The sequence below is a fragment of the Xiphophorus hellerii genome, chromosome 24 (genome assembly GCF_003331165.1).
Source record: "Xiphophorus hellerii strain 12219 chromosome 24, Xiphophorus_hellerii-4.1, whole genome shotgun sequence".
Classification (NCBI taxonomy): domain Eukaryota; kingdom Metazoa; phylum Chordata; class Actinopteri; order Cyprinodontiformes; family Poeciliidae; genus Xiphophorus; species Xiphophorus hellerii.
In genome coordinates this window covers 14,885,683-14,913,419 of record NC_045695.1, presented here as the reverse complement: position 1 = coordinate 14,913,419, position 27,737 = coordinate 14,885,683, and the positions used below count along the sequence as shown (strand labels likewise).

Genomic DNA, 27,737 nt, shown 5'->3' with positions numbered 1-27,737 from the left:
AATACAAAATAAAAAATAAAATAAAAAGATATAACAAACAGGCTTAACATAAACTCACAACTAAATAAAAATATTCTTCGGAATTAAAAATAGTAATAATACAACAATAATATCAAGCGGAAGTTGAAGTTTAGAAACAGAGATGTCTAAATGTCGCCCTCTAGGGGCAAAGAAAATTATAACGCAGGCGTATTTGTTTATATTTATAGTCCGTCTTTTTTCATAAAAAACAACAACATTTGAATATATTGTATTTATATTTCAAAGCGTTAAAATTCCTTAAACAGTTACTGTCATTATTTGAGTATCATTGCTCATTCAAAACATTTATTGTTATTTTCTGGGGTCATGTTTGTTTTGTTCAAATTACATTACTGAATTTATCACTATATTTATTTCCTTAAACTGTTTTATTTGTTTACAGGGTTTGTATTTTTTATTTAATATTCAATGTTTCGTGTCTTCGTAATAAAATATGTAATTTTAATATTTGTATGTATTCTGTACAGAACTAAGAAATAAAGAATGAAACATGAAAAATTACATGTTGTATGAAGATGATTTACAGCTAAATTAAAAATAAAAGTAATAGTAAGCAGTGAAAAAATTGTGAATGTTATTTTTCTTGTATTTTTCTAATATATCTTAGAAAAAAATCACATTATATTTATAAGCTATTGTTTTTATTAAAATGTATGAATCTGACATTCCTCTGACTTTGATTAAACTGGTTCAGATTTTCACTCCTCCTCAGTGAAGAGAAATCTCTGGTTATAGTGTGGCTTTAAGTTGATGGATGAAATAAGCAGAATAAACTAGCAGATATCTCAGAAATCACCTGCTTCACTGAGCGCCTGTTTATTCTGTCACATTATGGTAAAATACGACCTTCTGCTGACATACTTAGCTTCCTGTCTGCCCTTATATAAACACATGAAGAGGTTTTTTAAAACCGCGGCCGAACTCGTTTATGGTTTCCTCAGGTTTGACCTTCAGAGCTGCAGCCTCTTCACAGCCGAAGGCCTCATTTTCAAGCTTTCATGGGTTTTATTGATCCTGTTTGAGAGTCTGTTTTGGGTTCTGTGTCAGTTTTTTAGATTTGCACATTTATTCTGGACTCTTGTTTACAATTTAGCTGCAGATAATGAGCAACACTAAAACGCAGGATAATAAAATCCTTTTGTGAAATAAATCAAATCATTAATTACTCATTCTGGGGGATTTTTTTTCTTTGGGAAGCTTTGGGTAATTTTGTTATTTTTTCCAGAACGTAATATTTTGGGGGAAAATTCTCTTTTATTCTGTTTAAATAAATGCTCTGTTGATTTTTTGTTTGTTTTCTTGGTGTTTTGTCAGATTAGAGATCCTTTAGAATGCATCTGCTTGTCCTAATGTTTTTCTTTTGCTCAAATCAAACATTTTCTGACTTGTATTTTCTGTATTGTGATTTTTATTATGCCTAAATTTTGATTCTGATTTCAGTTTTTCTTTTGTGTTTAGAAATGTTTACTAAAAGTTGCATTTGCAATGAAATGTTTCTGTATTTTTGAATTGTGTTGTCAAATATCGATTATTATGAAAGGTTCAGTTAGTATTTTTAAATAATTTGTCTCAAAAAATATAATAATAATTTTGACTTTGTGGCTCTAAATTGATGTTCTAAAATTTTCATTTCTGCATTTTAAAAGTGTTGATTTGTGTAACTTCTCATATTCTTATATGATATCGGTGCTTTTTTGCTTTTGTTTTGCAAAAGTTGCTATTGTTTTCTCTGTTAAATTTGAGCTATGGCTGTATTTTGGTCTTTCTGAGTGGAGTGAAACACTGTGGATTGTGTTTTTTTTTTTACGGGTTTCGTGTCTGTGACTCATCCCAGCCACTCCTCCACCTGTTTTATCCCTAACTTTGCAGCTTCAGCCCCACACATCTCTTGCATGCCATGCAGCGCTCCGGAGTAAAACGTGCATCACCTCTCTCCCATCTGCTGGCAGCCCGTGCCGGCGCATGCGCAGCTCGGCTCTCCATCATCTCCAGTATTCCAGTGTAGGAGCAGCAGCAGCAGCAGCAGCAGAGAACTAATGGGTAGGCTTCTTATTCTTATTTTTCTCCTCATCTGAAGCGCCTCCTCGCTCCTTTCTGTCACTCTTTCAGCGGAGGGATGCACTCACCGGGGTGTCCGGGTAAGAACGGTCGGTATTCGGCCTGCTTTGCCGCAGACAGGAGCGTTACAGAGCCTGAAAAGCGTCTCTCTCTTCATCTGCAAACGCAACGGGTTAGCACGGCTGTTAGCCAGCAGGCTAAGCTAGCCGTGCTAACTCGGCCTGGCCCTGGCCTCTCCTTGCCCCCATTTGACTCGAAACCTAACTGGGGCTTTGCTAAAATATTTCCACCTCGATAATTTGTAAATCGGAACCCGGGCTGCGGGTGCTGGACGTGCCCGAATCCGGTTCCGGTTCGCAGAATAAAAAGCCAACGGTTGTTAGCTTGAGCTGGACTCTCCGTCTAGTGCATTTTCCTTACAACAAGCTAGCAGGCTAACGGCTAGCTCAGTGTTGGCTCCAGAGCATCAGAGAGCCCTCTGACTGGTCCCAGTCCGCCTCTCTGACACCGAACCGGGTTCAGCGAGGCCGAACAGCCGCTAAAGCAGCGCCATAAAGCAGGTTTCCGCTGTTCAGCCCGGGTCAACAGGCTAATTATCTCACCTTTAGGCTTGTTTTGATGATGTCCAACCGTCTGTCAGGTCCAGATTTTAGGGGGAACTGCTGTCATTTAGCCAACTGTTAAAGCTGTCAGGGTTGCCTTTAATTTAATGTGTCACTGAGCCAGCTTGGGTTGGATAAATGTTCATAAATACTGGATATAATCTACACATTTCTGTTATTATAAGGTCATGAGTATCTCCCTATGTAACCTGGAAAATCAGATAATTACCGTCTAATTAACCTGAAAAGGATCATTAGTATTCCTACAAGGTTTGTTGGTCTTTTTTTTAAAAGAAAATATGTGTGAAAACAAACTATTTAATGTTGCACAATTTTAAGAAATCTTTAAATGATCCCAAATCTTTGTCGTCCATGATGTGGTGAAACCAAAATTCACATGTTGTTTAATTAGCATTAAAACTTGTAAAATGTTGTAACCCAAAGGAGAAAATTCATTAAAGAACGATTTAAAATAGATTTTGTGATTTATGGATTGTAGTAAAGTTGCACTTGTTTTAACCCTTAAAACATGCATCATTTTGAATGCATTTCACACTATAAGGGAAGTAGAATTTGAAATGATTTCTTTTTATTTGATATTTTAGGGCTCAGAGGTTTGCAATAAAGAACAATAGAATAGAAATAAAGTAGTTAGTCATCTGTTAATGGGTGACTAACTAACTAGTCACTAGACTAAATACTCGGATTCGAGTATTTACAAGCGGCACTCCAAATTATTTGCGTAATATCAGTCTGTTTATGGTTTTTAACGTAAAGCGTTTCTAAAATATTCAAAAGAAAATATAGATTAGGAAATATAGGTGCAATGCCACTTGACATGCTATTGGCTGGTCATTGAAAAGCAACCAATCCAGGAGCACCATTTATTTTCCTTGGCCCTGATTGGCTGAATCCTCCACGCGGAGATGAGGAAGACTGTAAATATTAACTTCTTCTGAATTCAAGCGCATTGACGTTTTATTTTCCGTTCAATTGTTTCTTAAATCCCATTTAATTAAATTGTAATCATTCTTAATATAAAATAAATAAAGCAGCGACAGATTATTCTCTTAAGACAACAACAAGGATTTGATTTATTTCCACAGATTTCCAATTTCATTGCATTCCAGACAATGTTTGGCTTAATTAAGAATTTATTCTGTATTTGAACTAAAAACTGTTGATTTTTGAAATTCTGTACATTTTGATGTAAATAAAGCACTGTTAGCCTGACATTAAGTCCAGCATGTTTTTAAAAAGGTATTCTGGATATGCATAAATCATCAGAAATTCCCAGAACCTCACCTTGGTGTAGCAAGTTAAATCTGTATTTAAAAGGTTTTTGCAGCTTAATGGGAGTAAAAATTACCAGCTGCCTGTTTAAATTAGAGGTATTTTTCTCTCTCTGAAGCTTTTGGTTAATTTACCGTGTATTCAGTATAAAACAAATGGTATCATCTCATTAAAATTCCTTCCAGATGATACTGATATCAGGTGTGTAGTTGCAGAATCTTAAAGTTTCTTCTACATTCTGGAGTAATTTATTTAAAGTATGTAAAAATGAAGATGCTAAACAAAAGTGTCTGTCTTTGTAGAAAGTGCTAAAAATAGTCATACGAGTGTGGTCTGCAAAAACACATCATTTTAAAATACAATTGACAATTTTAGGGTTAAATATTGAAAAAAAAAGTAAACATTATGTTCTGTTTTAACGGTGAAAATCTATAATTTTGTATAGCAAACTTGACTTCTTGTCTGAATAAAGGTCACTATGCAACTTTACACATTTTAATTTGAAAGAGAAATAAAAAACTTTTCAGGGGCATGCTGTGGTGGCGTAGCGGTTAGCGCCACCCATATTTGGAGGCCTTGAGTCCTCGACTCGGCCGTCGCAGGTTCGACTCCCGGACCCGGCGATATTTGCCGCATGTCTTCCCCCTCTCCTTCCCCGTTTCCTGTCAGTCTACTGTCATATAAGGGACACCAGAGCCCACAAAAGACCCCTGGAGGGGTAAAAAACCTCAATAATACAAAATCATCTATTTTGGTTGAAAAGCAAAAAAGCCTCTTAGAAAATGCAATTTTCTGCCAATATGTCCCTTAATTTATGTTAAAATCATTGAACAGAAGATGAAGATTTATATCAATAAATAAAACATCCAACATCTCTATTTCTTTTTTCTTTTATTAATGGATTAAAATAACCGTACATTGTTCAGTTTGCCTCAGTCTGGTGCATTTTTATCCAACCGTTTGTTTATTTTACTCTTACCTATTAGCAGCTGAAAGATGGGACAGTTTGCCATAAAGTTTGGACTTCCTGTGAGTTAATGCTTCTTTATTCTAATTAGTTAATTAGATATAAACACAGCGATGCTTTAAAGCATCACTGACTGGTCAGATATTCCAAATCCTATCAGATCAGTCTCTCTGTCTGATTTTATTTCTATATTTCCATAAACTGCTGCCCTTAATGGACCACAGATCCAGTTACTCTGCCATATTTAGCTGAACTTCTCTCTTATTTGATCTGATTTCTGACCTGAAATCTGACCTGACCAGACAGTCTTGTTGTTTTTTGTCCTAAATAGCATAGTTTTGGACAAATAAAAGTTTGCTTTTTGAATAGAGGAACTGCTCATAGAGTAAAAAGGACATTTTTGTGATTTCTTTTTAGGACCGCTTTCATATTTAGTAACATCACCTTGTTTGTTTTCCTTGTTACTAACTGATGGGAACAAATAATTTTAAAACATGCGTTTACTAAGAGTTTACCAAGTAGTATGTATGTTAAATCTTACCTTAGCTGATTTATTCAGCTTCTAAAATATATGCATGCTTTCACTTTGGTCTCAGCCTCCACTAATTATTTAAATTAGCACCAACTTTCTCCTTCGTTCTGACTCGGTCTCTTAAAAACCAAAAAGATGGAGCGAAGAAAAGCAACAGCAGAACTTTCTTCAATGTTTTACATCTTAAAATGAATGTCGGGAACTGAGAAATCTGGAAAGTAGAGTTTGAGGATAAAAAAAATCAGTTTGAGTAGGAATCGTGGTTTTTATTTGTAAAGATTTAGAATCAATTTTCATAAGTTTGTGGCCATTTTTATGCAGAAATGTTTCAACTACAAGAAAACTTGCTAAGCCTGGTGGTTGGGTGCCATTCATCCAGCGGCCTGTTGTGTTTTTGAGTTAAAAAATGTTTAAAGTTGACAGGAAACTAAAAAATGTCAAATTTTTATATCAAAAATGCAAACGTTTTAAAAAGGCTTAGCCTGGTGGGGGCACAAGTAAAGCCCGGTGGCCCTCCAGGCTGATAATACACTGGAGGAAACCCTGAACTAGTTCACTTCCACTGTCACGAATGATGCGCATTTGTCCACTTCTTCATTAAATAACTACAAATGGTTAAAATCTCCTGGTTGGAAATTGCAAAACAGAACTAACTCCATCTACACATTTAATATCTAAAATTTAATAAATTTGACACAGTAATGTCTCCATTTGTCGGTAAATCATGAGAATCCTTTGCAAACTTAGTAGAAACCTTATAATTGGCTGACAATCAGTTGATTGGGAACCCAGTGCCAGGACGGAAAGACAACAGCAACGAAGAGGCAACCGTTGCTGCTCATCGGTCTGGTAGAGGTTGCTTTGCTCTGACGTCTCGTTTTGATATTCTTAGCAGCGTTTTGCTGCTTGCGAGGCCATTTTGATGCAAACAGTTGTTTTTCCTGTTTTTCACCCTGATGCATTTTGGTTGTTTGCCTTCTCTTCCTCCGGTGGGTAATATCACAGAGCTTAAAATCTGACGTCTCTCCATTATAAATCACTGATGCAGCCTTTAGAGCCCCCAGCAGCAGTGAATCACACTTCTTGTCTCTCAAGTGCTACCTTCATTGCCTCTGCGTCCATGTTGTGTGCATCAGGTAGCTTCAGCCGGGCTGCGGTTTCAGAGCGTTAATGCTCGGTGAAAACAGGAGCAGCTTCCCCACCTGCATCACAGGAAGCTGTTAGAAAAGCTTCAGATGTCACAATCTGGGGAAAAAAGCTCAATTATGTGTGAACCTTTGCTGCTCTGGCTGGTTTAGTCCTGAGTCACTGTCTGCTGGGGACAGCGCAGGTAAAACCGGCCGCAGCGAGGGAGTCACTTCCTGTTTCACTTCCCAGATTATCAGTGGAGGACGTGGAGTCTTTGGAAAATGATCTGTTGTTCCAGACTTTATTCCTTTTCCTATTATTTTCCCAATTTTCTTAAATCCGCCTTTCGTCTTCACTTTTCTTTTATTCCTAATTTCCTTCCTTCCTTATTACTCTTTTCATTCATTCCTTGTCTTTTCAACCTTATTTTATTCCTTATTTTCTTCCTTCATTCATTTTCACTCCTTCATTCCTAATTTTCTTTCCTCATTCCTTTCTTCTTCTTTCTTTCCTTCCATTTTCACCATTTTTATTCTTTAGTTCCTTTTATCCTTCCTTCTTTCTCACTCATCAGTTTTTCCTTCCTTTTCACTTTTGTTTTATTCTGTATTGTCTTATTCATCTTCGCTTATATTTCTAATTTCTTTCCTTCATTCCTTCCTTTTTCACTCTTACTTTATTCCTTATTTCCTTCCTTCTGTCATTCATCCTTGTTCCCTTCTTCCTTTGTCGTTTCCCTCCCTCCTACATCCTTCCTTCACTCTTTCTTGTCTTTCCTTCCTTCTTTTTTCTGCCATTCTTTCATTCTCCCCTCCTCCCTCCCCTTCCTTGTGTCCTACCTCTTCCTCCTTTCCTTCCTTCAGGTTAATCCTTCTCGCTCTCTGCTGTAAACTCCCAGTGAACTTGTATCTTTGTGTTTTAAAATCTGCAGAGAACTCTGGGAAGTTGTGTGAATGTTCAGGTCCTGCTAAAGGCCTCGCAGTGTTTAATCTGACATGTTGCAGGTTTAGAAATAACTGGAGTTTTTCCCCGTTTGCATGGAAGCAGTTAGCAGAGAGCTGCTTTGCCTGAGGTAAAGATAACACCTGCTGAGACGCTTTGTGTAATTTCTAATCAAAATGTCTTCGGTTTATATCCGTTCTCTTTTCTTTTCTGACGCAACCCAATAAAAAAGCTGATAACCGAAACATTTGTCAGACATCCTCGCGCTGCAGCAGGCTCTTGTTGGAGAGGTAATTTCTTCTCAATAGAAATGATGTGCTTTTTGTTACGTTTGTCTTTGCCAAACATGGAGCTCTGGGAAATTAGATTTTAATGATGTGGCCGTTTCACTTATACGATTCCACAGCCGTCTCCTGAGATGATTGCTGCAGCGCTCTGCCTGATAAACAGCTGCCCCTTTCCCCGTGCTCACCTCCCCGCCTCTGTGGGAACATCTCTGGGTTTGTTTCAGCAGCTAAAGGCCTGTTATGAGTCAGCAGCACCACCAGCTGAGAGGAGACTCTGCTTGCAGCTCCAATTGGCGAGCGGCGAAAACGTGTGATTAATTGAAGGTATTAGATGCACCAATCAGTCGCTTTGATCGGTGACTAGGGAGGGGAATCGAGAATCGGTTCTCAATAGTTCAGGTACTTGCTTAACCATTCCCCTTATCGGTTCACGCTCTGTGTTTTGCTTAGAAAATGTCCAAGCAAAATATTATTATATCAGCCGATTTATCAGCACCTTTTTCCGTAATTTTTGGAGATTGGTGATACTTGCATATGAAACCGATCTCATCTACCTCAGCAAATCCACCATTCTTTCTCTAATTACCCAGTTATGAACCCCAAAGAAAATTAATACTGAATTGACGCAAGTTGATTATGTTCCTTATGCCCATGTAATATCTATGGCTGCAGCTAACAATTATTTTAGTAATCGATTATTGTGACATTGAATATGATAGATTGGTAATTTCAGTTTAGGGCAGAAACTATTAATCAATTATTCAATTATTTATTGAAATGATTATCAACTGATTTAGTAATAGATTGATCTTCTGCTGGAGTCTTCAGACTTGATAAAGGCCACTAATATCAACATATCTGTCTGCTGTTTGTAGAAAGTTGTGAACTGTTCCAAGCTAATTTGGTTTTACTGTTTTGTTTTCACGGTGACCTCAGATTGATGAGGAACTGGATCATTTTTTAGGTTTTGACTCTAACTGTCTGTCTTCTCCTCCTCTCAGGAGTCATGGGGAAACCACTACCCAACAGTGATTGGGAACCAAAATCCTGAAAAGGTTTCTGATGGTGTTTTTCCTGGGAAATGGACAAGTGTTGAGAATTTAAGAATAGAGGACTTTACTTTGGAAGAACTCGGCAGTCCTGATCCCCGCCCTCTCCCTTCTAGCCAATCGGATGGCTCCGAATGACAGGATACAGTAATGGATGTGGTCACGCCGTTCAGCGCTGTAGCCAGAATGCAGCTCAGAGGGTAGGGTCAGCTGTGAGCCCGCCTCACCCTACCCTCCCACCTCCCCGTTAGCTCCGCCAGAGAGCCGCCCCTTGACCCCCACTTCCAGGCAGCAATCCTTCCCTCCCAACACCGACCCCTCCACCACGGCTTCGGAAGACGGAACATGACGCTGGTTCATGTCTGATACGTACACCTCTGAGGCGTCGAGCGTAAAACCAGTGGAGCAATGAATGGCGGAAAGGACTGTGAGGCGGGAGATGAGAGGCAGGCCGTCCCTGTCCAGGTCCCCATTGGTTGGCAGCGCAAGGCGGAGCACGGCGGAGGCGTCGTGTATGTGAGGTAAGGACATGTCCAGAAAGGTGCCGTGTCTTACATGCTGTTGATGTCCTGTTTCCTGATGGAAGAACAATCTGGTCACTCAGGTCACCATCCATCCAACCATTGGTCTATCACTCATCCAGCCATTCGTGTTATCTTTCATCCAACCCTTCATCCATCTATTGGTCTGGCATTCAACCATTCATCCATTGGTGTGTCAATGGTTGGATGCATGGATTCAAGCTTGGTTTACAGTCTAACTATCCAACCATTGGTCTATCATCTATTGTGTTTTTTCCAGGATCCATAATTAAAGTCTTATTGCTGAGATATTGACCAGAGTTAATATCTCTGCAATATCAATATTTATGCTGAAGATCGTGAAATTATGTCAATTACAGAATCCAGACGACTTTTGATTTTTGAGAAGTGTTGTATTCAATATAAGGATTAGTCCTAACTCATTTCTAAGTTATTATTGTCTCTTGAACTGCAAAAAATCCTGCATTTGAAATAAAACTATAACTTTTCCCATTTGTATCTTTCAAATTCTCGAGCATCAGGAACTAGCGCGTCCTGAGTGAAATATTTTACAGTCTTGATGAGCGCTGTTGCTTAAAGCAATAGGAGGGATGTAAACAGGAGGCTTGAGGGTCGGTGGTGTGAATCAGAAAGCCCCCAGCAGGTGTGTTTACTGTCCACACACGGTCAGAGCTGCTATGATTGATCGGCTCTGCAGGAAACCGACACAAACACGGCGACGTTTAGATGCTGCTGCTCCCTGCGTTGAGTCATGCACGTCCCCTCTGCTGCTCCGCTGATGCTGCAGTGTCTGCAATCTCCCCAGCATATTGTATTTATGGGACGCTGAGCGACTTATTGATACAGAAGAACTGCAGCCTACATGTTTGCATAAATGCTAAATGTCTAGGAGAAACCAACCATTCATGAAGAAAACTCCTTTTATCCCATATTTCAAAGCCTTCTCAGATCAATGCACCAATGATGTTACATTTCTGTGCCTGTCAGAGGGGTGGCTCAGATAATCGTTCCCATCAGCTCTGACCATAAAGTGTGCAAAGTCTGCACTTTTCATCATGATGTAATGGGACATCCCACTTCAGACTTGCTCTACCTCCATGAGTTCAGACAGAGTTCAGAACTCGCTCTGTGATCATGAGACATGAAAATCTGGCCACAAAAAGTCCAATTTCCTGTTGGTACTCTGATCAGATGAGCCTAAAGTTGAACTTTGTGGCCATAATAATGGTGCATATGGAGGAAAGCTCCATATGCACCATCCACATGGTAGTGCCGGTGTTATGTTGTGAGATTGAAAGTAAAAGAAAAGCAGAAGGGCGAAATAAGAGCATAATATTTTTACTAGGTTGTCTGCACATCCTGAAAATGTCTTAAATTCATTAGAAAATATGAGAGTTGGCTTTAAATACGTTAATCACATGCCTTAAATTTTGTCGTAACAGGACTACTTAATCTCTTATATTCTATGTAGTTAAACTTTCTCTTGGTATTTTTCTGTCAGGCAAAAGTTTACGTTCTTTGACTTGAGGCAGTTGAGGCTAATGCTAACTAACTGCTAATAAACCCTTGCTAATTAGCTAGCTTTCCTTCTTCACTACTGGCTCTCTTCTGATGCAAACCCATACAATGTTACCTCCTATTGCAAAAAAAAAGCTTGGCACTACTACAATATAAAATATGCAGTCTCCTTTTGTAAATTACTGTCAAGATAATGTCTTAAATTGCATTTATAAAGGTTTTTAAAAAAGTCTTACATTTGAGTTGGTGAAACCTGCAGAAATTTGTTTATAATCATAACCTGGATCAGAGAATGAAGCTCATCTTTCTGACCAATAATGTCTTCTAAAATGTTCTGACAAAGCTGTTAAGTTTATCTCTATTTAAAAGTGAATTGTCATTCTACTATTACTATGATCGTTGAGTTTAACCCCTCCCCCCCGTTGCTGTCTTCCAGTCCCAGCGGCTCGCTGCTGTCCAGCTTGGAGCAGGTGAAGACCTACCTGCTCACAGATGGAACCTGTAAATGTGGCCTGGAGTGTCCGCTCATCCTCCACAAGGTAATGCTGCTGCTCTGGGCTCATGTGACATCCTTCAGAAAAAAAACGTGGAATTTTAGTTTATTTTTTCCAGACTTAGAGATTGAGTCTTTGTCATTCATTGTTTCTTCCTCCTCTCCTTTCTTCCTCACGCCATCTTCCTTTTCTCCTTTCCTTTTTTCCTCCAATCCTATTTTTTGTTTATGCTATGAATATTAGGATTTTTCTTACCTTGAGCGAGCTCTTTTAAAAAAAACTTTTTTTGTAATTTTCTTTTCTATCTAAATCCATCCCTTTAAAAATGTTATGACCGTTTCATCACTTCACTGTGTGATTGACAAAGGAATGGACATCTAGACAGATGGATGTATTGTTGGTCAGTCGGTTTGTCTGTAGCGGACAAACGATTCATTTTCCCATTTGTGAGTTTGTCTTCAGAGTGCAGCTCTAATTTTTAAACAGATTATATCTTCAAGGTCTCTCTGCTTCCCTACAGCGGAGTAATTCCTACACGCTCCAGTCTGTCATTCTCCCTCAGTTGGAGGACAGTGATGGTTCTTCTTTTAATTCTTGCCTCATTAGTCGCCCTCTTGTGTTTTCAATAGCTAGCATTGATGCCAGCTCTGCCATGTTGGTCCACTTCAGCTGTTGGAGAACTTTGCACAGCTGCAACACACTTTTCCAACCTCTTTATGAGCTGAACACAGAACCACTGGTTGTCCAGCAAACGACCATCTGTTCTTGTAAAGACTGATTTTTATATCACTTGATGCTTGTGTCCAGTGTACTTGAAGAAGGTTGGCTATCAGTGATTTATTTATGGGTTTTGCTTAGATAGAAGTTCTGAATAAAAACATGGCTTTCAGGATGCATAATAAGATTATATGTCTGTTTGTTGTCAGGTGTTCAACTTCGACCCAGGGGCGGCTGTCAAACAGAGGACGGCGGAGGATGTGAAAGCAGACGAAGACGTGACCAAACTCTGCATTCACAAGAGAAAGCTCCTGGCTGTGGCCACGCTTCACAAGAGCATGGAGACACACCCGCCTCTGGCACTGACTAGCCCAGGAGGAGGTACATGGACATGGAAATACAGTTCTTACAACCTTGGTGTATTATACAAGCCAGGGTAGCAATCTGGCTTGAATTGTAATTGCTTTATGGCATGCTTCTAGTTGACATCGCCCAGCTGCTGAAGCTTTTCAGCTTGTTTATTGGCCTTGAATTACTGCAGCTCTTTGCTATTTGAACCATTCAAATAACTTTGACTTCTGCTATTTATAAATTTTGTATTTGGTAGGAAATGTTTAAAATTATCAAACAATTTTTCACATCCTAAAGACACCTTGGGATCTTTGAAGGCTAAATACTTCACTTCAAAACTTCATTCAAAGTTGAAACAAGTCCTGACTCACTTTCATAAAGGTCAATGTTTTCTAAAATGCTACTCTTAGCATATTAGCATGGATGCTAATGTTTGAATAATGTCTATTACTAGCCTATCCACAATTTCATGTTTGCTATTATTAGCTATCATGTTAATATTAGCATTTCAAATGTTCTAAATATTGTTATTGTTGACATATTGGCTAATATGAACTAAACTCTATTCGTGGTCAGTATTGATTCACTTATTTCCTGATGACAGATCTAAAGTATTCCAAATAAAACGCAGTTTGAGCAGCTGAAATACCTAGCTTCAATGCTATTAGACACACTATTGGCTGGAACTTGCAGCTATAGAATAGAATATACATTATTGATCTCCAAGAGGAAATTGCTTATTTGTTGAAAGCTACTCCATCTTAGGTATAGATAGCTATACCTTTAATTTAAGATATAAAAGGTATTAAATAACTTTCTACAATCTGGGACTATATCAAACTGCCCAGCCTCTGCTGTTCATTGTGTTTGTACATCACTAGAAAAGCATTTACAGAGTAATTGCAATGCCTGCTAGTTTTACTGACATGTGAGAGAAGTAGACATTTTTCCTGATGATTTGGTTTTAAATAACTTGGAAATTATTTGTTTCCCTTTCTAGGTACATCATCTGCAGTTGCTGTGCATTCTACAACTCAACGAGCAATAAGGACTAAAGCCCACGATGGGTTGCCCAATGCTGTTGGCCCTGAGTGCAAGAACCCGTTCAAAATGATAATGGTGGCCGGACAGCAGCAACAGCAGAGGTTGTTTCCACCTCAGGAGGCGGTTGGAGGCCCGCAGCCTGAGCTTTACTCTGGATACTCCCGGGCACAGAGGCTACCGAGCGGGGATCCTGGAACTAAATCTCCATATCGGGTGGGGTATGGAGGCATGTTGAGCCCATCTTCCTCCAGTGCTAAACTGTATGGAGATGGCTCTCAGTCTCCCAACACAGACTCTCTGGGCAGCCCTGAGGGATTTCATAGGACCAATCCTTGTGGCTTTCCAGGAGCCGGTAGTCCCGGTTCAGTATCCATCCATGGGAACCCTAGGACTCCTCTTTCCCCACCCAGAGTAATGCTTCATGGCTCTCCTGCAGGCCAGCCATCCTGCGCCATGACAGGAAGGACTAGCACGCCCCTCTCCCCTACGGCCACTGCCAAAAGCCCTGTCATGAACATGAACATGCCCCGGGGGAACTTCCCACCCGGCATGGATCTGCCTCGAGCAGCATTTCATCATAAATCTCAGCCCCCTCTGCATTCTGTACCTCCCCCGCCATCTATACCACCACCCTGTGCTCTTCAGAAAAGGCAGTTGACCTCTGAAAAAGACCCCTTAGGCATTCTGGATCCCATCCCTAGCAAGCCAGTTTGCCAGCCCCCAAACCATGCCCCCAACCTGCCCAACTTCCAGCCCAACATCCACTCTCAGGTACAAATGATGAATGTAAACATCCCCCCTCCTGCCATCGTTCCCCTGCCAAGCAACTTACCTTTACCCACAGTGAAGCCTGGACCTGTGGGCCATGGTGGCAATGTGCAAAGGACTCAACAGAGCGGTCCTTCCTCCTCCATGTCCCCCTCGCCTGTCACTTCCCCTGTTCACATGGGTGGACCGGTTCTGGGGCGAATCGAGGCCTCGCCTCATCGCTCACGTTCCTCCTCCACCTCCTCCGAACACGGGAGCTTTGCAATGCCCTCGGGTCACCAGGCCCCATGTGCCACCATGAAGGTTCCCCCTCGTTCTCCCAGGTCGGCTATGGGGTCTCCCCGGCCTGCCATGCCCTCAAGCCCATCCACCAACAAAACCGATCCACTTCACCAGTATAAAGACTCCCAGCTGTTGCCTGGAATGGGAAACCCAGTCGGCACCCATCAGCACAGCAACTCCATGTACTCCCCCACCTCTTCCTCCTCTTCGTCCTCTCTGGCAACTTCCAGCACTTCCCAGAAGGGCCACCCTGGTCTCCTTGGGATGCCCCTCAACCAGATTCTGAACCAACAGAACGCCGCTTCCTTCCCAGCCAGCAGCCTCCTCTCAGCCGCAGCCAAAGCACAGCTAGCAAATCAAAACAAACTCGGCCCTGCTGGCAACAGCACTCCCGGCATGGCTGCTGGCGGTGCGGTCGGCATGCCGGCAATGGGGGCGGCCGGCGGAGGTAACGGTGGGGGTGTCGGCCCTCGAAGCATGGAGGGACACAGCACTTTAAATCCCATGCTCCCGCCAAACTCCACCATGCTGCTAAACACTCCAGAAGGTCAGAGTGGCCGGGCGGCGCTGCGAGACAAACTCATGGCCCAACAGAGGGATCCCACACGGAAACGTAAGCAGTCGTCCGGCAACGCTGGGAACCACGACAGTGGCAACAACATGGTCTTCAACATGCTCAACAAGCAGGGCATGGGTGGACCCCACATACAGGGGGCCAGCGCTACAGAGCAGCTGCGTAAAGTGGGCCGGATGGGGAACCTGCACCCCAACGCCTCCATGGCTCAGCTGCTGCAGTCCATGAGCTGCCACAGTTCCCACAACATGGCGGGGAACAGCCACCGCCCTGGGCTCAGTTCCGGCTCACACGGAGCGGCGCCGCTTCACTACAACGACAGTGCGGGCATGCAGCAGAACCTCCTTGTCCAGCAGAGGTTGCGGCCTCCAGGAGATCCCATCCAGCACTGCCAGAACCTGGACCCGTCAGGGGGCCACCTGGTCCCCCGTCCAGGACAGTACCCCGACATGATGGCCCAGATGCAGGCTCAGTCCATGAACACCTGCGGTCCTATGGGGCCAGGCGGCGGACCGATCGCACCGGACGGCATGCCGCTGGTACGCCCCAACCCTAACCCACCACCACTGTCTCATCCGGGTCCGCACCCTTCACAGCTCCACAGTATGAGGAGGACAAGCATCGTGCTGCACGGAGGGGGCGATGGAGGCTGCAACCAGTCGGTCTCTGATGCAGGTGAGACTTTGCACAACTGTGAAGCAGCTGTCTAAATTAAAATCAGGTTGGATGTGATGTTGTTCTAAATGTCAAATGGCTAAAAAACAGTGAATGATATTTATTGGGTTGAGTTGCTGACAAATGAACTTTTCAGGAAGTCTCTACGGGTGTTTTCACACCTCGTGGTCCAGTAGACTTGATTCAATTGGGGACCAATCTGCCATATTTGTTATGTATTCTCAGCTGGTGTGATCCTCTGAAACGAAGCTACTAATTGAAAAACCTGTTTACCTCCTCACCTGTGGGGGCGCTGCACCAAGAATTAAATCACTGAGCACAACTTCCTTTTTCACAAAATGTAAAGAAAAATGGAGTTGTTTTAGATTTTAGTGGTTGTTTGTCTTCGGTAAAAGATCATGAGCCATTTCTAGTGCTAGACACGCATGTTTGTTTTTACCCAGAATGCCCTGCGCAATAGTCCACTTCCTGTTTTATGAATATGAATTTATCTTTTGTAACTGTTTACATCCATCACCACCATGATTTGTAATCACTTACCTCATGAACTAACTAACTAATGTGTGGTTTTAATTCCCTTTCTAATTTAATGGAAACACTACAGTTGTGAAATTGGTTTTACAACATTAGCAGGATAACGAGAATGTATCTTTGAGGAACACCTTGAGTAATTTTGACTTGGATTGGACAAATTCGGTCTGTCAAGGGTTTAGATAGTACTTAATGCATGAAATAAACTTTAAACCAAAAGACAAATTGAACTTTTTAACCCTGACATTTCCTCAAATGTCTTGTAAACGTGGAGAAAACCCTCTTTGCTGCCAATCCTCCTACTGTTTTCTCTGGCTTGATGAAGCATTGGTTTCTATGGTTATGAGTGAAGTAAAACCAAAGGATTTGGGTGATAGGCCCCGAGTCAAGATGATCCGACTCCTTCAGCTTGTCAAAGCTAACTAGTGGGCCCCTCATCTTTAGCTGCCCACTAATTGTCAGTCAGCCAGTGTTTCTCTCTGTTTTATTTGTATTCTAACGTCAGTGAATGGCGTGCAAAGATAGAAATGGGATCTGCATCACGCTTTAAAGGAAGCAACCCAGATAGGGAGCTGTAAAGAGCTTCTCCCAGAAAGCTGGTCACTATAGTAACGATAGACCCTGAATAGAGGCCAGAGTGAAGCCTTTGATGACAGTTTAGGTCGGTGTGCCTGATTTTGTAGGTCTGCTTGTGTATTACAGAGTGTGTTCTTCTGTTTATTTGTATGCACATGGATGACTTGCAGTGTGACTGTATTTTTCAGATCTCGTTTCTGTTTCCCTCCCTGCAGTCGAACTGGAATCGTTTTATATATTCGATTTGCGTTTTTGTGTTTTATCATAGAAATATGACCGAGGTCTGCTCCAGGCCACCTGCTCTTATCACCAGCTATTCTGTTTTTCTGACACGTGAATTCATTGAAATTCAGGCTTGTTGGTGGAGCCTGATGTTTTTCATCACTGGGGATTTTTTAAATTTTCAGCATCCTCAGTGTAGCTGCTGAAACGGATGTTTGAGGTTGAAGTTAATTGGTCATCACAGAAGCAAAGTCAGCAGTTTTTAAAAACTCTATAACCACTTGGGTTGGGCTTTCTTCTGTCCCAATTTCAGTTTCTCCATTTTAAATCATAATGAGCATTGTATACTTTAGATTAGAGATTATTTCATTGCTTGTTTTTAGTGGTGTGATCAACAAATTAACGGTATGATAACTTAAAATAAGCATGATCGTTTTTATTAGAGATGTTCCCCTTTAATATGGTTGAAAACCCAGCATTTGGAAAAACGCTGCAAACTAGTTTGCATTACCTTCCCCTTTTGCCTGTTTTCCCTGTCTAAGCTGATGACATAGACTCTGTGATCCATTTTAATTATTGTTGTTTTGGATGTTTTGTTTGTTTATTCTGTAAATTCTATATTTTTTTCATTTGAGTGGGGATACTTGCATTAATAAGCCATTATTATTACTACTACATTGGTTCAAAAATGGTCTCCAAATGACAACATTAGTGTTTATTGCAATTATTTCTGGAACTATTTATTGTCCAGCAAAATTCTGGACAGGCCAAGGTGTGACCAACTGTTGAAAAGGTTTAGCATGACACTCCACATTTCTACAGGACGTTTTCAAAGTTACGATCAAAGTTACAAAGTTCAAAGATCAACCTTTTTGAAAGCTGAGTGGGCATAATAGCAATTTGCACTGATGGTTAAATAACCTAAAAAAATAACAGATTAAAAACACAAGATATCTTTATTGTTGAGTTTGCCTATTTTAACGGCAGAAAGGGTTTATGAATTTAAATCACTGCATATTTTGTTGATTAATTGTGACTTAATTAGCACAGGACCTCCAGAGGGGACTGTACTCTCACCATGCCTTTTCACTCTGGATGTTGAAGATTTCCAGTACTTGTCCGACTTCTGTCATCTACAGAAATACTCAGATAAATAGGGTTAGAAGTTAGGGTTAGTTAATTTTTTAAAAATGTTAAAATCAGAAATATCGGACGTAATAGCAATATTAATATCAGATATCAATGTCGGTCCAGATTTCCATTCCTAGCAGAAAACGTTACTTTTCCAGACGTGAATTAGGTGCTGATACAGCTTTACAATGGGCCCCATTAGCTAGTCTGAGCATGGACTGCTGGTTTTGTGTTTATTCTAGGCTTAAACCCTGGATTAATATTTCCACTTTGTGGCAGATGTCATGTTTGGCAGAGTTTCCCATTCTTCTGCATTTAAAAGCCTTTAAGAGTCGTAGAAACTGAGCTAGACGGTGGCGTCTGAGATGTAGCCTTGAACCATCTGTTTCCATACAGCTGCTGCGTTTGTACCCCCCCACTCACTGCCACTCACTCTGTCGCCATTAACAAATACTCAAAAGTTCATTGTAAACTCCCCCGGACCCCCTGTATCCAGTTGACCGCCGCCCCCATCCCCCTGCAGTCTAAAACTGCTCCACCCGACCCCCTTAACCCACCACCCCCCCCAACGAGCTTCCTGGCTGCGGACAGCACCACCAATCATCACTCGGTTTCCATGGCAGCGTCCCCCAGCAACAGCCGTCACTATATCATAGCAGTAGCGGATGATGTGGGGAGGACGGGGGAGGGGGTCAGCCGAGTTGGAGAAAAGAGGAAGGGGGGGCGGTGAGGAAGAAAAGAGAGCACACACAGCTGCCCTTCAGCGGCGCAGCATCGCACCAGCTGCTCCAGTCGCCGCTCGACCATGTTCACACCCACAAAAACACGTCGGGCCTTCGAGATTCTGTATCTGCCTCGGCTTTGTCTGTGCACTTCTCCCTTTATTCATTGATACATCTGTGGCCTCCGTGTACTTTGTCCATGCGCCGTCCTTGGATGCTTTCGCTAACAAGTCTGGCTGTACTGTTCATCTGGCAGCTTGTCCATCTGTTGGTTTGGGCTGCAACAGATTGTTGATGTGCAACTTTTCCCTTTTGTGAGTCTCGACTCAGAAGCATTGATTCATTTATTTTTCCTGGTGGAATCACCAGATTAGAGAAGAGCGATAAAGTGACTAAAACTAAAGTGCAGTGGAAGGGAAACCAATTTAATTTGCTTTATCATTTAGCCAAATGGAACATATTTAAAAGACACTCATCTAGGTTTCATGTTGTAGTACTTGGATTATTAAGCCTTTAAATTACAGTTTTAACTCCTATAAAACCAGGAGATTTATCAGTTTGTTGCTCAGACTGATATTTTTGAATACCTCCAGCATATTGTGATTTATTTATTGTTTTCTGATTAAAATAATTGATTTTGTGGTGCTACTTTTTCCCTCAATAGACCACTTCCAAAATCTACGTATAAAATAGGAGAAAAAATAACAAGCAGACAGATTAGACACACAAACAGAACTTAAATAGTTAGATTTTTATAACTCGCCATATCACGTAACACCAGTTTTGTAGAAGTAACAAATACTGCCACCTGCAGGTGGGAGTTGGAATCCTTTATAAAATGCGGGGATCTGTTTTTGGATGAAATCACTTAATCGTGGAAAACTGGAGTAACTAACCAGAGCTAAAACACAACAACAGTGAGCTTAGAGAAGCAACATTTCTGTTACTCCACAGAGAGATTATTCACTAAAACATTAAAGCTAATGTGAACTGGGGTCTGTTGATGAATCGTATCCCCTCTCTGGTTTTTCAGGCATCGGTATGGGCACCATGCAGCCTCATGTGAACGCTGGTGGAGCTCAGATGTACCAACAGCAGGTCCACCAGCGAATGCCACAGGCGGTTTCCTCTCACCCAGCCTACCAGGGGCAGCAGCACTTCTCTGACAACCAACACTACAAAGATGGCGGCAGCAACGGCAGCTCCATGGCCTGCCTCTATCCGAACTACCAGGTAGATTTTGGTTCTGTTATTTTTTTTTTACAGTTAATGGTTTATTAGATTAAAATTTCTTCCAAATGATTAATTAATAACTTCCGCTGCGAACTTGTTTAAGTATTGTAGTTTGGCCTCCATCCATCAGAGGGCACTGCTGGTCATTCTTAAGCAAAACCAGTTGATAGAGAATTAAAGATGGTGGAGGGATCCCAGAACAGGAAAGTGAAACAGTTGAAACAGAGTCCAAATTGGGATGTAAAACACACTTTATGTGGTTCTGTTTAGAAATATAAAGACTCGATAAGTTCTTTAAGTTTCAAGTTCTTCTGTTTGAATATTTCTCTGTTCCTGGAAGATTAGTGTTTCACACATTTTATTATTTTCATGTTGGATTTTATGAATATAGTTTTTATGGACTTTAATAATGTGAGAAAACCAAACTTGATACAGAAAACCAAATCTGATTTGACTAAAAACTTCTTTTTTTAAACACAGACAGAAATGTACTGAATTACAAATTAATTTGACAACTCTGCTCAAGTACAGCAAACTTAAATACACCAATATCTTCACAAGTTTGGCCAAACATGTAAAATCAACTTTAATTCATGCAATTAGGAGCAGAACAGCCAATGAAAAATAAATAATAAACAGACAAAAACAATATGTAAAAAAAATAAACTGCAACAAACTTTCTTTCAAATGGTTCAGAAAGTTCAATTAGAAAGGCACAAAGCATAGAATTAGACTCAATAGATCTGACTTTATGGATCAGGCAAATTCTCATCTGAGCCATATCCAATACAGATATTGATATTGTATCGGTTCATCTCTAATCTCTAATCATGTTGTTTGTGTGTCTCCTCAGCAGGGAATGTTGCCCCACCCTCAGTTTGCGGAGGGGCAGCAAAGCGAGGGGCTCCCGGCAGGCTCTGAGCGGGGCGCCGGCGGTGGGCCGGAGGTGGTGGATGCTATCTACAGAGCGGTAGTGGACGCCGCCAGTAAGGGCATGCATGTCACCATCACCACCACTGTGAGCGGGACCACGCAGGCCAGCCCGGTGCCCGCCCTCAGTGCCATGAGTGCCTTCACTGCCAACGTGGGGGAACCCGTCAACCTCCCCCAGGCGGTCAGCGCCGTCCTGCACGGGCACCAGGACGGAGACCGGCCGCGGCAGGCCAGGTCAGGGCGCGGACAGAAGAACATGGATGCTGGGAAGAGCACTCCAGACGGTCCAGAACCCAACGACTACTTCCGCTCCCCCGGCCGAGGAACGCCAAGAGGGCAGTGGGACGGAGAGGCGCCACACGGCGGAGGCTTTGAGGCGCAGAGCAACAACGCCTGGGGAGGGGAGGAGTTCCTGGAGTGCTCTACCCAAGGTGAGAAGTAGTCCTCTGATGGAGAGGCCTGCCAGCCTGGCCCCGGCGCCGCCCTGCCCCGCCGAGGGCTCCAACGACCACAGCCTGGCCCTTCCCCACGACAAAACCTTCTTCGACCGGTTCAACAACTGCAACCGGACCCCTGCCAACTACAAGGAGCGTCTGGAACAAACGGTGGAGCGGTGCGCCCACATCAACGGCGCCACGCCTCATTTCAACGCCAGGGCTTACGGGGAAGTCCTGGGCCCCCCGCGACAGGAGCTGACGGGGGACGACCAGTCGCCGGGCTCCTCCACCAGCCTGGAGGGCCCCCTGGCCACGCCCAAAGACTACAGCCACTACAATGGTCACTTCAACGGCATGGCGCCCAGCCCCTCAGACACCAAGAGCCTGAGCAGCGAGGAGGACCTGCGGCAGCCCGACTCGCCCTCGTCCGAGCTCCTCCACTACCGCTCCAGAACCTTCAACATGGGGGAGCTGGTCTGGGGCCAGCTGAAGGGCTTCCCCCCCTGGCCCGCCAAGCTGGCCGGTGACGATCAGGTGCACTGCGCCGCAATGCAGCTGCGAGAGCAGGCCAAGGTGAGGCGCCGCGTCCCACAACTTCCTCCACATGTTTACTGAAACGATTAACCAGGATAAATTGATTATTGAATAACTGTCAACTAATTTAGTAAACGATTAATATTTGGAGTAGACAGACTAAAAAAAAGGCCGTCTGCTGAAAGAACATATTGAAAAACTACATACACTTTGCATTTAAGATTAAAAAATACATCTGTAAATGTTTTACCCAGAAATGTTGGCTTCATCTGGTTCAAATGATGTAAAAAATAAATTCTGATACTAAACATCTTTTGCTCAATCATTAATCAATTAAAATCAATATTGAATTGATAAATCAAGCAGAAAGGGCTGAGCCCTTCACATGTTGTTGCATATTTTCTCATTTAAAAAAGTATATTTTGATGTATTTCTAATAGTATGTAGAAAAGGCTTAAATGAAAAATCTTCAGAATATGGCAATTTTTTTATCTGATTAATCGTCACAATAATATTTAGTTTCACCTGGCTCAAATTCTGAAAAAATAAAATACTGTATTTTTTATAAACATTTATAAAAACTAAAAAATATTAAGCACCCTTTGTTCACTTATTAACCTGTTAATCCAAAAAATAATCACTAGATTTTGGCCAATACATTTTTTATTTAAAAAAGGAATTAAATTATTTGTTTGCATCTTTTATTGCATTTCTAATATTGTATAAAAAAGGCTTAAATCCAATTTAGTCAGAATAATTGATTACTAATATAGTTATTAATTGCAGCCCTTATCTGACCTAAAGTTTGACCTTTGACCCTGCAGGTGGAGCCGGAGAAACTAAAAACACTAACCCACGACTTGGAGGCACTTGACCGAGCCGCCAAGAGAGGCCTGAAGTAAGAAGCTCCTCAGACATTACAGTGAACGTTAAGCTCTGGTGTTGTTGGTTTCCATGGTAATGATAAAATAAACTGTTTTCCTGCAGACCCAAACTGAACAACCCCCTGCAAGTTGCTCTCCATGAGGCCATGAGCGAGCTCGACAAAATGTCAGGCACAGTGAGTATCTTAAACCAACTTCTTCAGTTTTTACACACATACGTGTTTCAGGTCATCAACTAAGTGTTAAAATATAACAATTTAACAGTTTTGAAGTGAGAATTTTGTTTGAGGGAAAATCTTTCAGCACCAACCTGAACCTTTTTAAATTAGCTACAACCTGACTGCATGAAGCAACAAAGATCTCCCATCATGCTCTCATCTAAAGAGACTCACTGGATGTTTCCGTTACAAAACTGTTGCCAATATTTTACTAATCTTAAAAAGAAAAACATTTTTTACAGTTGCAGTGTTTCTATTAATCAAGAAACACAATTAAAATCACAAATAAATAAGTTCGTTCACTCAATAAGTCGTTAAAAAACAAGCCGTGACATCGTCCTCACAGGCCTGTCGCAATAAATCAATTAACTGCAAAACTAAAACAAGCAATTATTTTATACAAATAATTTCCATTTGGTTGATTTATTGCTTTTCTCTTTTTTTCTATCAAAAACTGAATGATAAAACTCTTCAGTCTGGTGCTTTGGTCTAAACTATCCCTTTTTTTAAGGACAACCTTGTTTACAGATATTTCATAGTTAATTTTATTTGTTGTTCCTGTTGTTTTGTTTATTTATTTTGGATAATGTCTTCCAGTTCCAGTGTTAAATACTCGTCAGAATATGAAGCTTATATATCTTTGAGAACGTGTTCTTGCATTATTATTACCATTATTTTGCTTGAAAATAGACTGAAAACAATAATAATATTGTTTATCGCAATTTACTTCTGGGACAATTTATCATTAAACAAAATTTGTTTTTGTGACATACATCCTCCAATCACTTCCTATCGCCGGCTTTATTTTTTCCGGCAGTAGTAACATCTGGTTGTTGATCACGAACTCGTGTGAAGCAAAAAAAAACAACAAAATTTCAGTTTTGCAGAAAAATCTTATTGAAAAACGTTAGTTTTTTTTAAATTGGCACATTTTTATGAAGCTAATTTATTTATGCTCATTCCCTTTTGCGTTGTTAAAAAGTCAGGGTGACCCAACAGGTCACAGTCAACAATAGTCACTGCATTGTTTGACAACTTAGTGACTTTCCAGACAAAAAAGAATCTGTATCAGGCTTTTTAAAGATCGCTAATCGTCCAGAAACCTGCAGTCGGTGCACCACAGTCCAGACATTTCATGACAGAGATGCTGTGTCTTGTATAAAATGCGTCTCTAACATTTTCCCCCGTCTCCAGCTCCCATCTAGGGAACGTCAGCTGATGCTTCCCAAGCCCAAGAGGAGGAAAATATCCAGATAACATTGAATGTGTCCGGCCCAAGAACGTCCTGACCGGGCGGTCTGAGCTCTTCAACAGGTGCTACACATGGACTTTCAGTGGTACAAACCTTGTCCCAACTTGACTCTGACTGACCACAGAAGGTGCTGGAAACTCCAATCACCAATACAGTTTTAACTGTAGAGAGAAAAATAAGAAAAATACAAAAAAAACCATTAAAAACAGTTGCAATTTGTCTACAGTTCACTGAATTAACTATTTTTTTCTAGTATAAGATAGTAAAATAAACAAAAAAAGCTACAAGCATTACCTTACATATTTAAGAAAAATAGACAGTCCAAATATTTCTGATACATTTTCAATATGTATATAGATAATCCTGAAATTTCCTGCTATTAAGAATTGTATGTAAATATTGTACAATGTCATGTACAAGCATACCTAATGCACATTTTATCTTTTATTGTACAAAAACAAAGCAGTAGAAGTGTACCAATGTCTTGGTTTCTATTCAGACGTGCGGCTGCTTCAGGCCGCATGCGTAGGACGAATAAGATGACAGCCTAAAGCTTTTATATGATCAACCGTACGTCGTGCTGTTTTCCTTCTTTTCTTCAGTCCAGGATCGGCCGAGTGTCCGTTTAGAAACAAAACAGAATGAACTTTACCAGCAGAAAGTGTTCCGTGTTTATTTTCCTCCACCAGCTTCATCCAGGACAGGAAAACCATCATGTTTACGAATCCGGCGAGGCGCTTTTAGAAGGAATAATCCACCTGAAGGCGACGGTAAAGCTTCATTTCTCTCAAACGGTTTCAGTTTCACAAGTTTGGGTGGATTTTTCCTTTGAGATTTCCGCCGTCGTCTCGGATTCGATTGTTCTCATGCTTGTGTGTACAGTATTTTAGTTTCTTTTGCCACAACTATAGCTTTAGGTGGACTAACCAACCTCAGAGTTTAGATCATGAAAGGAAACACTAACTTGACGGAAGCATTTTTCTTATTTAGAGGCCTTTTTGTTTCTGTTTTTTGTTGCTTGTTGATGTAAATTATTTATGTACAGTACTCCATATTTATTTTAAGCTTTACAAATATGCTAGATGGCAATAATACTACCAAGAGTTGAGAACTAAAGCCTTATATGTGTATATGTATGTTTTTTTTCTGTTCTGTTTGTTTTTTAACAGGTGAACAATAGATCATGTGTCCCGTTTTTATTTAAGAAGTTTGGCGCTCAGATTTCTCATTTTGTTACACGTTGTGTCATGGGGTGTTTTGCTATAAAAACCATGTTATTTATGAATATTAACCTCTTAAAATGCAGACATGGAGGTATTAAATGCAGTTTTAACACTACTATACTGACAGTATCGGAAACGCTGCATCAAACTGCTGCTCCTCCTGATCAATAACCTGAAATCGCTACCGAATGATCAAGTGCAATAAACCAAGCGATGGATCAACAGCATCTTCTGCAACCGTTAGTGCTCTGCTTGCTTTCCTCTCATCTGCTTACTTTCCTTTTCTATCAAACTTCTCTTTACTCTGTAGTTTTGTAGACACTCCACACTTGTTACAACTTGAGATGTTTCTTCTGACCAAAGCAGTTCCAGCGCTAATCACGAAAATCGTCTCTTTTTAAAACAAATATTGAATTCTCATCCGGTTAAACGATCACAGTGGCTGTTTGTGACTCTTCCCTCCAACCTGATGTCCTAATTTCAACCAATTTAACTTATAAAGGCTGTTAAACAGCAGTTTAAAAACACTGTTTCAAGCAGGGTTTATAAATACCTGCTGGTGAAGATTTTATAGATATTTCTATAAACAGGAGTTAAAAACACCAAAAGCTCAGCAAACAGGGATTATGAAATTTCACTCTGGATTTATAAACATCTTGATAGAATTGACAAAACAGACAAACATTGCTGCAAAAATGAATTGCATTCTCAGTTTCAAGCAGGATTTATAAACACCAGTTGTAGATTTCAGCCTGCTCAGAAACGGCGTCTCATTTTAACATCTACTGCTGAAATGTAAAGATTTAACAACTGGAAACAGGAATTACATGCATTGATTTTGATAAACATCACAGCAAACAGGATTTATAAAGACAAGAGATTTGATATTTATAAATTCTAGCATCACTTATAAAGAGTTAAACTCACTAGCTGGGATATTAAGAGTTTATAAATGAAATTACATGCAGTGTTTATAAACTGTTATAAATTCAGCTTAAAATACACAACAAAAAAACAGAACAACATATTTTCAGTACTGGAATAATCCCCATTTAAAAAAATACTTATCGTTTTATTGATACACTACAAAATAACATATCCGTATCCAGACAATAAAATATTAAGCACTACAAGAAAAGCAACTTTCACTAATTTTTCCAGCCATTTTATTTTTTCTTTGCTTGAAGAAGTTAGTTTGTATTTTATTTTATTTTATTATAGGTCACTCACTACTGCCCGATTCAAATCTTCCCCCTGTCCTCTTCTAAACACATGAACTCTTTCGGTAAAGTTCATTCTGCCCTGATTTATGTTTTATTTTATTATTTTTTGTGTGCAATGTCAGGAACCCATGTTCTGCCACGTCCACGTTCTCCGTGGTCAAACATAGGAAACATTTTTCGCCTGTGATTCTGTGTTGAGGTGCGAGTGTCATTTTTTATTTCCCCAGTGTTTTTTTCCTCTTCTGTCAGTATTTTCTTTCTCTTCGGCTTGTAATTAAGTATATATTTTCTCACTAATATATACTTTACAAAAAGAATAGACCTGCGTGAAGTACCGTGTGCACTTGGTTGCTCTTGTTTATTTCTTTCCTTTCTGCATTAATGTGGGTTAGGAATAGTGTGTCAGAGTCCATTATTTTCAGATTGTTTGAACTTTTTTTTTTTTTTAATGGTTTGATGTAAGCAGCATTTTTTTGTAAATATTGTGAAACATTACAGGTCATGCAGTGATGTAACATTTTGAATAATGTTGCACAGATGTTTAAGATATTAAAACCATGTTCACTCTTACTTGAATGTTGTGGATTTTATTGTATTTTTTCCAAATTGGATTCTTTTGCAGCCGAAATAAAACGCGTTTTTGGTTTTACACTGCCCTCTAGTGGGTAAAAAAGAAAACACGTCTAACTGATCTGCAGATATTTACCTCAGTAAAACGAGTTGGATGGATTTAAACTCTTGATAACATTCGCT

The 27,737-nt window shown here is 40.7% G+C and overlaps 1 protein-coding gene across 1 annotated transcript; it reads left to right on the top strand.

The window, feature by feature from the left end:
* The first annotated feature begins 1,979 nt into the window (after positions 1-1,979).
* Positions 1,980-27,560, top strand: mbd5 (methyl-CpG binding domain protein 5). The gene is given in 11 exon segments (XM_032556869.1): positions 1,980-2,082; positions 8,853-9,421; positions 11,397-11,499; positions 12,381-12,552; positions 13,523-15,865; positions 20,081-20,280; positions 21,134-21,643; positions 21,645-22,223; positions 23,009-23,082; positions 23,172-23,244; positions 24,481-27,560. Coding segments are annotated over 10 exon segments (4,230 nt in total). The 5' UTR covers positions 1,980-2,082; positions 8,853-9,308; the 3' UTR covers positions 24,544-27,560.
* The last annotated feature ends 177 nt before the right edge of the window (positions 27,561-27,737 follow it).